The 12,846-nt window shown below is 35.4% G+C and overlaps 1 protein-coding gene across 1 annotated transcript in view; it reads right to left on the reverse strand.

Annotated features, from left to right (window-relative positions):
- Nucleotides 1-345: 345 nt before the first annotated feature.
- Elapor2 (endosome-lysosome associated apoptosis and autophagy regulator family member 2) overlaps nucleotides 346-12,846 on the reverse strand; it is a 161,619-nt gene continuing 149,118 nt past the window's right edge. The window contains exon 22 of the mRNA XM_046435396.2: nucleotides 346-3,082. Coding sequence (XP_046291352.2) covers nucleotides 3,023-3,082 — 60 coding nt within the window. The 3' untranslated portion in view covers nucleotides 346-3,022. The remainder of the gene's footprint in view (nucleotides 3,083-12,846) is intronic.

Genomic DNA, 12,846 nt, shown 5'->3' on the forward strand with positions numbered 1-12,846 from the left:
GTAAAAAGATAAATATAAACAATACATTGACTTGAAACTGGATAATTGAGTCACATTTTCATCCTACCTCCCAGGAAATTTACTTTCATGAGGAAAAGAGAAATGATCTATCTATACATTAGCCTCCTATTAAAGAACAACTATGAGCTGTGCAAAGTTCTATCAATAGACATCAAATGATAGTTAACCAAATGGGTCTTGAAGAAGCACAGTTGAGCATGACCTACCACCTGAGGACCCAGAGATCCCAGATGGTAAATGATGACCCAAGCAATTTTTCCACCATAACCGATAAGCCACCTTTTTTCCTTGGGAAGAAAATAATGACAAAGGTCTACACGAAAATAATATGAAATATTTTTAATCCTAGGAAGGATTTGATTATTAGTAACCAAAGGGGGGGAAATCAATAATAATAAAAGTCAGTCTTTTAAATCAAATGAACACATATCAAATTGCTCAACATCATTAAATGGCATGATATAATTTATCCATAGAAGACATGTTCTCATCCAGTGTAAAATTGATTTAAATAGTTTTCACAGAGTGCTAAGAGATGTTATAGGCGACAGTTGATTTAATGAAGTATTTAAGGCCTCAAAACTGGGCCTTTTGGAAAATAACAAATAACATCTTTTTCTACCACTTAGGGGGAAAGGAACAACAAATGTCAATTAAGTCACAAAAACATAATTAATTTGTTTATGCCTTTCAACATTTCACTGAGCTTTGCAAAGGCCAGCTATAAAGTGAATTTTATAACCAGAATTGGTCTGAATATTTTTCTCATAATATTCTGTCATATTTCTTCAGCTCTTCAAATAAAATGACAAGCCACTGGAATCCAAAGGAAATAGGCAGCTCTTTCCAAAGTTGGGACTGAGCTGACAAAATCTATTTAGTATCTAAAATTAGAAATAAAATAAATAAATTCTTTAATATCAACTACATTTTCAGAGAGTTCATTAAAAATTTAAGGCATTTTTGACATGTCAGAGATTTTAGTCCAGTGACAAGAGAAGAAAGAAGCTACCTGGGAGCAAATCCCAATTATCTCTATGGCTTGAAACATACATGTTGAGCACAGCAGAAGATGAAGAGAGAGGTGACTGGTGACTGCGGAAACTTTCTGAGTCTGTCCAGTCTGTACAACTTTATCAGGGTTCCTCTGAAAGGGTGCATTTCAAGTGTATTTTCATTCTTCTGGTTAAATTTTGTCAAGATGGGGGAAGGCATACCAATAGTCTGTTAGTGGGATAAAAATGAGTAATGCCAAAATGATTTCTTCTTTATATAAAGACTCAAGAAATTAAGTGAAAAAGTTTTATGCACTGTGACACCCTCTTGAATCCCACAATGAACAATAAAACAATGGCGACTTCCTCTACACCTATACACAACAGCAGAGCTGTACACAAAACAAAAAATTCATTTAATGAAAGCAAATGGTCTAGTGTTTTATCCACCAGTCAAATACACAATTATTCATTTTCTCCCATTTTTTCGCAAAGATGCCGAGACTGTCTGCAATATCAAGTGTTACAACTCATACTTCATTGAAGAAATGTCTGGGACAAAACCTTATACCTATGCCCTGCCTCCTTTAGCCAACACGGATCTTTTTTAAAAATCTGGATTAAGGTCTGTAAAGATAACTGTTTATTGGAAACAAACCAGAGCACCTTAGATCATCAATTGCCAGTGAACCCCCTTGTTTCTCAGTTCCCAAACAAAGTTTACACAAAATTGGTTAAATCTATCTTCAAACTTCTTTCAACAAATAATGTCCAAGTTGTGCTAAGACTAGTAATCCATCATAATAAATATCACAAATTTCTGGATCAGTTTTGAATAAGAACACTACTTATTTCATAACTGTTTATAGTACAATCACATTCTTATCATGAATACAATATATGCGTTTCCAAAATTGAATTCCTGTCTATTGGCTTAGCGGGGGGTGGGGGTGGGGATAAGATGCTTCCAAAAAGTCATAATCCTCAAAGTCTTGCAGCAGAAAAATAATCAAACTGCTGGTGCTTTTACATGAAGGAAATGTCCCACTAACATTTTCTGGAGACTGTGAAATTATCCCAATACCTCTGTACCGTTATTTGGACTTAAGAAGAAGAAGCCCTTTCTTCTTCATGATTGTGCAACTAATTTAATAACAAGTTTTCCCACTTATTTATTCTTCAGGCACCAACAAACTGTTTTAAACCATTTGACTTTTATGATAATACCTGCTTATTTGCATTAATGGAAAGTCAAAGCTTTCTTACCCCCAGCTGTTTTTTTTTTTTTTTAATATTCCTTCAAACTTCCACTCAAGCTCTTCTTACCAATTCCAACAAGGATGGAATTTCAAAGGCAATTATAGGTTTAAATAACCCAAATACATGCTAATTCTTTCTAAAATATTACTGATAACATAAGCTTTGGAAACCAAGTAAAAATGCCCTATGTAAAAAGAAAAATTTATTGTCTTTCATTGCTCACCATTTTTTAATAGAAAAGATGTTTAAGGTCTGTTGAGAAAATAAATAATGGGAAAAATAATTATACCTTTAAATTTTTTTCAAATCTTCCCCCAAACATAAACAAAGACAAGACATAAACAAGATCACAAGGCTTATGCTCACATCTGCCCTCCAAAGCACACTTTTTATGTAGACATTATAAAGAATAAAAATTACCCAATAATTATATGGCATGCATCAGTAGTGCACTGGTGGGCTTAAACTTGGTTTTCAGTTATGTGTATATACAGATAAATCTCTTCCTGAGTTAAGTTTCATCTTCAGTTGAGACCCAAATCATTTGCTTTCCTTTGTTTGGCAAGGTACTTGACCATGTGATAAGGCAATCAAACGTTTCAACCTCTTTCTCATTTCAGTGCCAAGGCTTTCCTCTGTGAGACAACCAACATGACAGGTGTGAAGACACACCCTAACATAGGGTCCTGTAAACCCACAGAGCCGGTTTCTTTGTTCATTAGTCTGAAGGCTACAGCACTGTCTCTTCATATATTGGGTGATCTTGAGGATTTCAATTGAACAGATTCAAAATGGTCTTCTTTTTCCTAGGGAAAAAAATTAACAAAATAAATGTATTGAAATTCCAGTAAAATTTTGGGATCTTTTCCAGAAGGAAAGTTTCAAAAAATCATCTGAATCTATGTACCTGCCATTTGTAATTAGGATTTTACATCTAAGATAAGGTGGCAGACATAAAACAAATAGCATGTCTACCCTGAAGGGTGCTTTTGATGCCCAAGAGATAAGACAGACACATCCAAAATAGAAGCAAACACATGATTGCAATAGATATCAAAAGATGCAGCTGTAATTCCTGTTAAAAAACACTGAGAGCCTTCCTAAGGGCACGCCTGACCTTGATGCTGAAATCAATGACCTTGCCAGACTAATTGTGGGCAAAATAGAACTGACAGACACTAAATAATCTCAGGATAACAGAGGCTAAAAAAATAAAAAGGACAGCAGAAAATAAATAAGGAGGCAGAAGATCATTTGAGTTCACTGACATTTTTTATTGTTTGGTTTTGGGAGTGGGGAGGTTGTTGTCTGTTTGCAGTACTGGGGATTAAACTCAAGAGCATTCTACCACTGAACCTCATAACTAGTCCTCTGTTAATAATTTTTTTTTGTTTGTTTTTAATTTTGAAACAGGGTCTCATTCAGTTGATTAGCCTGTCTTCGAACTTTCAATCCTCCTGCATCCGCCTCCCAAATCCCTGGGATTATAGGCATACACAACCACACCCAGCACACAGACATGTTTAAAAAAAAAATCTTCTGAGTACATGTCTACTAAAGATATTAAACAAGTCATATTAGATAATGCTTCAAAGTTTTAATTTAAATATATCATTGACGGTGCCATGTAATACATTCAAAGGTAGCCTATTAAATTCTTTTCCTTTAATGGGTAAAAAGAGATAAAGAAGGTGAAATTTCTCCCAATCTTAATTATTAAAACAGAGAATGTTTTCTGAAGACTTCTGAAATGGGAAGACAAGAGAACTAGGATTACTTTTAAAGTAAAACAAAACAGGAAGTCAACAAGTCCTAGGTGAAAATAAATGTGTGTCTAAAGTGGAAGCATAAAAATAAGAAAATGACAGGAAGTAGACACTGAATAGCTGTCAGGAAGGGTGTCTGCTTTTGTGTTTGCTTTTACTTGGGGAGAGAAGTCCAAGAGCTTTAGGGTTACAGGGACAGGATTGTAAAAGAAAATCAGAGGATAAATTCCAACATATTGCTCCTTCCCTGGCTTTGCTGAGAGGACAGACCACTGGGAGAGTAGACTACAGAGATCCTCAGTGCTTTTGCTGACAGGTTCTCTAAAAACTTGCCTGGAGTCTAGTATTTATCAGCCTTGACAATTGTGTAAAATGACTACTGACGATTGGAATATGTATTAAGCTTGCATTGCAGTGTGGGATAAAATTAGACGTTGGGGATATAAAAATGAATATAACAAAATATCTACCTTCAGAGAGATAGGGCATATCAAAGAAAAGCACTTTAGAGTATCAGATATGGTTATACAAGGTTATTTATCAAGTAAAACACTTGAAAACCCTTTATCAAGTCATGTTTGGATCATAGGACTTGAGTCATATCCTCTGTGTTTACACAGGATTTTACTCCTATTGCTGATATGGTAGGATATATACATAAACACATAAACGTGTGGGTGTGTGCATGTGTGTATAATTAGGCAGTGGCACTAATGGAGTTAACTTTCTAATAGTGGGAACTTCTTCATTTTTTTTTTTTTTAAATTTGTAAGGCAAGACCAAGGCATCATACATGGTGGATTGTCAATCCGTGGTTACAGCAATGTATTGAAACACCACTTCACATTAGGAAAAATACTAGATTGAACTCCAGAGATGTGAGATGTTCTAATCCCCATCTAGTTCCTTTGTACAAATAAGTGAGCCCCTCTAGGTCTCTGTTTGTTCATGCACAAAAGGATGCCACACAGGGTGGTCTTTTTAAACTCTAAATTGAAAAGCCTATTCAAAAGCCAACTTGTCCCAAAAGATTCTCCTTACCTTGTTACTACCTCCGCTACTACACTCCCTCTCCCCTGTGCTCCAATAGATCCTACTCTTTATTCTTGCCATACTGGAAGATTCTCTGTGTGCATGGTGATATGTCTTCCCACAATATTCTAGATAGTGTCTGAGATAAGAAACTATGGCTAATTTGACATATCCCCAAAACCTTGCATAACACCTCATATATGTCATAAATTATTCTGGATTAAAGAAATAAAAGAAACAATTAAAAAAATCAATTGAAGCATTTTTAATTGCTGGGGAAAATCAAGAAAAATAAACATATAAGTATGTTTGTATGTAGTGAACTACTAAGGAAATATGAAGTAAGGTATAGCCTTTAGAACATGAATAAGAATATAGAGGTAAAGCAAGAATATATAAGATAAATCCTACATGATACAACAGTTTAAAAAATTTCTGCTCTCTGGAATCATGCATAAAAATGTGACACATAATAAGACTTCCACAATGATATTCACAGCTTTATTCATAGTGAAACACTGTAAATAGCACAGGTATCCTTTAAGAGAACAACAAAAAATATTATATCCATACAATAGCTTACTGTTCCTGTATAAAAAGAAATACATTACTGGATAACAGAACAAGGTAGATGAATCTCAAAAATATCTAAAAGAGTGAAATTGCAATTATATGAGGTTCTAAAAGCTAATCTATGGTTTCAAAAATTGATACAGTAGTTTTCTTTGGGAGAAGAGGGATTAACAGCATGCAAAAGGACACAAGGTTAGTGTCAGGGGATGCTTATATTCCATATCTTGTTATGATTTTTATTTATACAGGCATATAATTCTCAAAATTCATCAAATTATATGCATATTGTGATATGTGCATTTCACCATAAAGAAATCTTAAAATATTGAATTCTAATCAATGATATGTATCTTGAAGTGTTTGGTCATGAAGTATATCAAAGTCTTCAACTTATTTTGAAACATAAAAAAAGCAGAGAGACTGTTAAATAGTTAAAGGGATGGACAGATGGATGCATATAATAACAAAGCAAGCATAGTAAAATTTAGATGGTAGTTTCTAAATATTATTGCTTATTTTTTCAACTTATGTGTAATAGCTAAAATCTAATTTTAAAGAGTAACAAAAGAAAGATTATTATGCTAAAATTGCTATTCAAAATAAAATGCTCTGGTCATACCATAACAACAGAGGAAGTACTGTATTATTAGGAAATACCTTAAAATTTACACAATATTTAACATACTCTCCTCTGAACAATTCCATTTTTTTTCTTTAAGATTCAGCTTAGGAATTACTTTCTCTTAAACAATTTCCCTGGTATCTAAATATTCCTTTCATTATTATAAGATAATGCCCTTACAAATGGGGACTCACAGGACCAAATAAGTACAGAGAAGTCTAAATTGACACTTGAAGGTTTTCACTATGGATTTCTACATATCTTGTGAAGAAGATCACAGAATGCCCTTTAATCTAAATAAACTTTCAAAGATGTTAATACAAAACAAAAACAAAAACAAAAACCTTGGATGATAGATAATGTCTCCTTTCAAAGCAAAGGAAAAGTTTACTTACTATTCTGAAAGGTGAGACAATGCCTCCCCCTGTGGAGAAAATAGCAAATACACTTACTGCCTATAATAAAAGATTCAGCTCCACAACCCATGGGTTGTTCTTCTAGAATACAATCCATTCTGTCATCTAGCCTTTTTCACTTCACTCTTGTGGGAAGTAAGGCTTGAGGAACCAAAACAAACACTGATATTTTGAATACTGTTGTTGCTGTGGATGATAAACTGTTTTCTGTTTGAATCAGGAGACTTTTGTTTTCTAAAGGGCTCATGAAACCATGAAAGACCAATTTGTTGGCTACAAGTAGAGAACATTTTCAAAACCTTAGGAGTTCTTTACTGCTTTGCTAATGAGGATGGGTAAAAGACAGAGACATGGTTTCTAGAAGAGGAAAGATGATAGCTTCACACCTAAGATTTGAGGGAAGAAGAATTACTTAGAAGCCATAGAAATTGGTAATAAATATGCTGACCAAATTCTGGTTGGGCAATAATTGGTCCCTCATTTTATCTTCCAATAATGAAGAGGAATTGTGAAGTGGATGCAGGAAGAATAGTGGGAAGCAGACTAATGGGTTTACAGTTCAGCTTCCTGAAAAGTGCCCTGAATGTTGTTAATTCTCCTCTGGATAGGAAGACTTCCTAACTAATCAGGAAATTCACTTCAGAAGTTCCCCATGGAATAACCAGTACTAAAATTTATCCAGATAATAAAATAAGAATTCACTCTTTTAAGATAAAAGTTATAGAGATTTGTACCTACAATGAATAAGAAAGGGAAGAAAATGGAAACCATTTATGAACAGAAACCTGGTGAATTGTTAGAATCTTGGCTAAGAGGATATGTCAGGGCTTAATGAATGTTAAGGAAGAATGGCAACAACTAGGCCATTTTAGGTTTCAGCACCTCTTGCCATCTATCAAGCCAAATGTAGATATACTAAAAGTGAAAGATAAAGGGCTCAGAGATTTTGTAGTGGTTCCTTACTATAATTACAGAGCTTTGTTTTCTCTGAGAGGTTTCCTGAGACCAATTTACATAAGAATACTCTGTGAGATACTAACTATTATTTGGACTTTTACTGCCACAAATTGGGTTTCCAAGGTGAAATAAGACCACTGAAGAATAGAAACTGACCTAAAGGAAGCTAGATAAATTAGCATGGTCAGCTACACCCTGGAGATTTCTCCTATCCTTTGTTAAAACTAAGCATTAACTTAGATATATGGCAACCCAGCAAGAAATATTCTGGATTAGGATAAGTTCTTTTTTAAAGAAGGTTTCGATATATAAGCCAAGTCTAGATCAACAAAAGGACATAAAACCTCCAGTGTTACCCTGTTTGATGTGGTCTCTGAGTCAAGAGATGCCAAAGCTGAAATAGATGATGTCAATAATAATAACCTTAATCCCAAACTCTGGGTAGTCAAAAACCAAACCAATTAGTTCAATCATGAGCAGCAGATGTGCTTCTCAAAAGCAAAAGTCATATCTGCTGTCACAGAAATTCTCTTTCTCTTTATACTTAATCTTTCCATCCCCATCTATCCTGATTTCAGTGGCTTCAAGAAGAAAGGTGATCAGCAGACAAATTGAAGTTTTCCTGTAACCAAGAGGGTTTAAAAATCATACACATCCATCTGAATCAGCTAGGAAACCTTGAAGAGGGGGTTCTCAAATATGATTCTGTTGATAGTAAGTAGCCAAGTCATCATCCTACCTGAACCTGTAGGAAGAAAGGGCCATGCAAATAATGGAATGTGAGCAAGGATCAATAAAGGGAAAACAATGTAAGGATCTATCTTACGAAAAGATCAAATAGAATCAATTTGCTGAGAAAGTCTGCAAAGTTAAATCTGCACATTCAAGGTACTGTTGTTGCTTCTACGTCTGAACATACAGTAGGACTTGATGTTATATGTAATAAGTACTTGATAACATTCTCCTGATTGAGAACAGTCACTTTTAGAGAAGAGCTAGTAGACCACCCCAGTGGCTCCTAACTCCTTTGCATGAGCTAGTGTTTCACACAAGGTCTCATGCCTTCTGATACCCAAGGGGTCACTATTTAATTGGTATCCAATATTAAGCCTCCATCTTAACAGCCCTACCTGAGTTATCACACTTCTACATGAAGAGGAGGCTGATTAATCACCACAAAACTCAGGGACCCAGTACATAATGTTCCTTGGGACTGTGTAGGTGTATTTGTAATGCTGAATCTATTCAGGAGTCAAGGAAAAATAGTCTAACTCCTGACTTGATTCTTTGATTCTAGAGAGAACATGGGCCTTTCTTGAATATCCTATTTGATCTTTTATATCATTTAACCCAAAAAGTAGCATCCTTTGAGTTGGGCCCAAACAGGATATGTTATAAATTGTCCTAAAAGCTGGGCCACACTTTACCTTTGTGACCTTACAACTTTAACAACTTTGTGATACGATTCTCTGTGATTAATGATTTTGCCATTTGTAGACTCTGACAGTGGGAGGCAATCTCAACCCAGAATCCCCCTGTGGGGTTTTAAACTCATCACTCCTTGACATAGATGACAAATACAGTCCTTTTGAAGATCAACTATTAGTTTGTTACTGAACTTTATTTAAAACTGAATATTATTCCCATGCAAACCTTATAACTATATTTTGGAATAAGTTCCATTTACAGTGGGACAACAACATGGGAAGGGCCCAATAAGCTTAGATTTTTTCAAAGATAAATGACAAATATTCAAGTGTAGCTGGTCTGTTCTCAGTGACATCCACCTCAAAAGAAAATATGGCAGCAAACCCTTTGGTGGCAATTTTATCACCTATTCTAGTGCTCCAAACAAATCCACTGGCTCAGTGGAACACTTGATTCATCAAAGTGCTACTACCTGTCTGGGCCTGTTCACTGTAGAGGTGGTTGAGCTGAAACCCAATGGTGTCCACTAGCTGCTTCAGATGTTTAATCTCAGCCTTGTATATACATAACTAAAAACTGACAAGATTGTTCTGTTCGGGGGGTAGACCTCCAAGGCATTTTCTTAGATTTGGATAATACTTCTCTTAATAAACTTCATATATTTACCATTTCTTGAGCTATTAAAAATGACCTGTTTTGTCTGCCACTTGGAAAACTTCAGACTGGCATATTCAAGTCAACCTTTTTTGCGGACATGGACACCAGAAATAAATCTTTGCTTCTGATCACATCATATATGTTACTCGGAGCTAATCACAGTAAGGATCTATCTTACAAAAAGATCAAATAAAATCAATTTGCTGAGAAAGTCTGCACAAGACAGACTGCCACAAATGCTGTATAGGTCGTCATCTCACTCTTTTATGGGTCTAATGCATTTGTCATCATATATTGGGCAAAAAAGCGAAAGGACTCTATTTTTTTTTTTTTTTGATAGAGGGCACCACAGCTTACCAGACTTAAGAATCCAAAATTTGATCAGTTTTTTCTTGGGTAATTGATTATATCATACCTTTGACTACTTTTTGGACTACTGGTTGTGCTTCACCACTAATCAGTTAACTCTAACCTTATTATTTTTGCCCTTGAAACAAAACTGTATAAAGTTTATTTCAATAGAAATCCCTATACTGCCTGACTAGGGCTACCTCTAGGGTACAACCTCTAGAGGTAGCCCCAGTCCGAAGGGAGCCTAGAAGGTTTGAATAGAATTATAATTAACCACCACTTATATTTTGTCTTGTTGAATTTTTATGATTCTAGATCAAAAAGATAATGACAAATTATAGAGTATATTGCTTAAGCAGCCTCCCTATTAAGGCCCACATGAATAAAAGTGTGACACACACTAGGTCTCCAAAGTTTTTTTTTTAAATGTCTTTGTCCTTCTTGCACCTGAATGTTCTGGAAGATAAATCTAGGTGTCAGTGGAGGATGAGCAGAAATAAGGTGAATCTGTAACAACAGAAATGGGACGGTGGCAGTGGATGGAGATAACAATGTAGTCTGATAATGGGGCACTTGGAAGGCGATGCCTTAGATATTGAAAGGGATGAGGAAGGAGTGACACTAGCAATAATCTGTTTTTCAGAGCCATCTTGTCACTGTGCTGCAAAGAAAAATGCCCATATGTGGCTCTCTCAAATTGTTGCAAAGACCTTTAATTTAACTGATTTCTGGATCTGCCATACCCACCATATGCTCTAATCACAATTGGACTGCCATTATTTGTAAGCTAGCTTACTAATAAATCTATCAGATGTAGCAGGAGATGGCCTCAGCTTCTGCTCCAGAATAACATCAATCAACACCTCCAATCCCAAGGCCTTCACTCAGTCATCACATGGGATAGACAAATGTGATACCCATTTATAGTATGGACAAGCAGGAAAAGTTAAACTGACTATCCTTAGGCAGTCTCCTGATTGATAATAGACACATTTATTTGTGATGAACTGAAAACCCTAAAGTTTATTATTCAGCAAATTTATATTTCAGGCACTGCCAACCTATGCTGCTGGATTGATTTAAATTCCACTTAGGGTCCCCAGCATTTATAAATACAACTTTCCTTCCAGAGGCAGCATGCACACCTCCAGGATTGTACTTCTTATGTTGAAACCAGGCATTACCTTATTTTAGCCTAAAAATATAGTGGCTTGTAACTTAGAAATAGTCATATCAAATTTTCATCTTTAGAGAAACACCCACAATAAATCATGTAACCCCTAGATAACTGTAAAAATCTTTCTAAAATGAGTGAATAATATTACTTACACTCATTGAATGGGCAGTTGTTCAATTAAAAAAGGGGGTATGAAATTCATCCCTAACTTTGGCAAAAATAATCAATTATATCACCTCATCCATTGAAGGCATTTAGGGCAACATTAACTCATTCTCCATATGTTGTTATAGACAATATAATTACCTTATACCTCCTCCTTGATGACCTGAAACAAAAATCTGTGCAGTCATTAATATATCCTGTTGTACCTGCACTGATATACTTGAATTGTCTTGTTGGATTCCTATGATTCCAGATCAAGAGGATAATTACCACTTACTTGAGTAAGCTGCTCACTGAATCCCCTGACAGGGCCCATGTAGGCAAACATGGGAAGTATACTGGGTTCTCTTATTTTTGAAATTTCCATCTTTCTTCCACCTGAATCTTTTTTTAAAATATTTTTTTAGTTATAAATGGACATAACACCTTTATTTATTTATTTTTATGTGGTGTTGAGGATCAAACCCAGGGCCTCACACACTATAGGTGAGCACTCTACCGCTGAGTCACAACCCCAGCCCCTTCCATCTGAATCTTATGGTAGAAACTACTTGGTGACAGTGGAAAGGTTTCAGGCTAAGTAGAAAGGTCAACCCAAGAGTAGAAAGGTCAACTCTTCTTTCAAGGAGAAAGCTACCTAGCTTTCTAACCTGGACCCTAAAGGTTTATGGCATTTGTTCAGCTAATCAGGTCTGGGACCCTGTGGGTATGAACAAGGTTAATAATTCAAGTTGGCTTCTTCTTGCTTCGTGATGTCCCATTGATATTAGCTTCATTTAAATGCTGTTTGAAGTAAATTGACCAGATTTGGCCTCCATCAGTCATGCTAATCAGAATACTACATGGAGTTTCCATACTAAAGCGAAAATTCATCAGAAGCCAAGATGGTAGAGAAATGAGGTTTGTATTTTGTTAGGAGATAATTCTCCATGGTTTCTTGCATTTCTGCACATCTTATGAGCAAGACACTGATTTCCTTTTGTTTTATACTGTATTTTCAGACTCTTTGTATTTAAAAAAATGTCTTAGAAGATACAAATATTGTCTCCTTTCAGAGTAAAGGGCAGGCTCGATACCTGTCTAAGTACAATAAAGGTAATAACTCCTACTGGGACAAAGGATGGGCATACTTACTTACTTCTCTTTCTGAAAATTCAGATTTCCAAAGCTTTGGGTTTCTTTCCTGTAATTGAACCAAGTATTATCATTTCCTCTGCAAACAGCCTTGTGGGAACTGGCACTTTGGAAACTGATATCTCTGTCTAATATCTCTCTGTGAGTACTAAACTGTCTTTTGTCTCTACCCAGGAGTCTTGTGACTTCTTAAGTATTCATGAAAGTCACTTGTTAGTTTACAAGTATGGTAAAATTTTCAGTTCTTGACAATCACTATGTATTTATTATTCCATAGCAATAGTACCTTCCC

Source organism: Marmota monax, unplaced genomic scaffold, assembly GCF_021218885.2.
Source record: "Marmota monax isolate L192 unplaced genomic scaffold, Marmota_monax_Labrador192_F-V1.1 WCK01_AAM20220418_F8-fsc00139, whole genome shotgun sequence".
Taxonomy (NCBI): Eukaryota; Metazoa; Chordata; class Mammalia; order Rodentia; family Sciuridae; genus Marmota; species Marmota monax.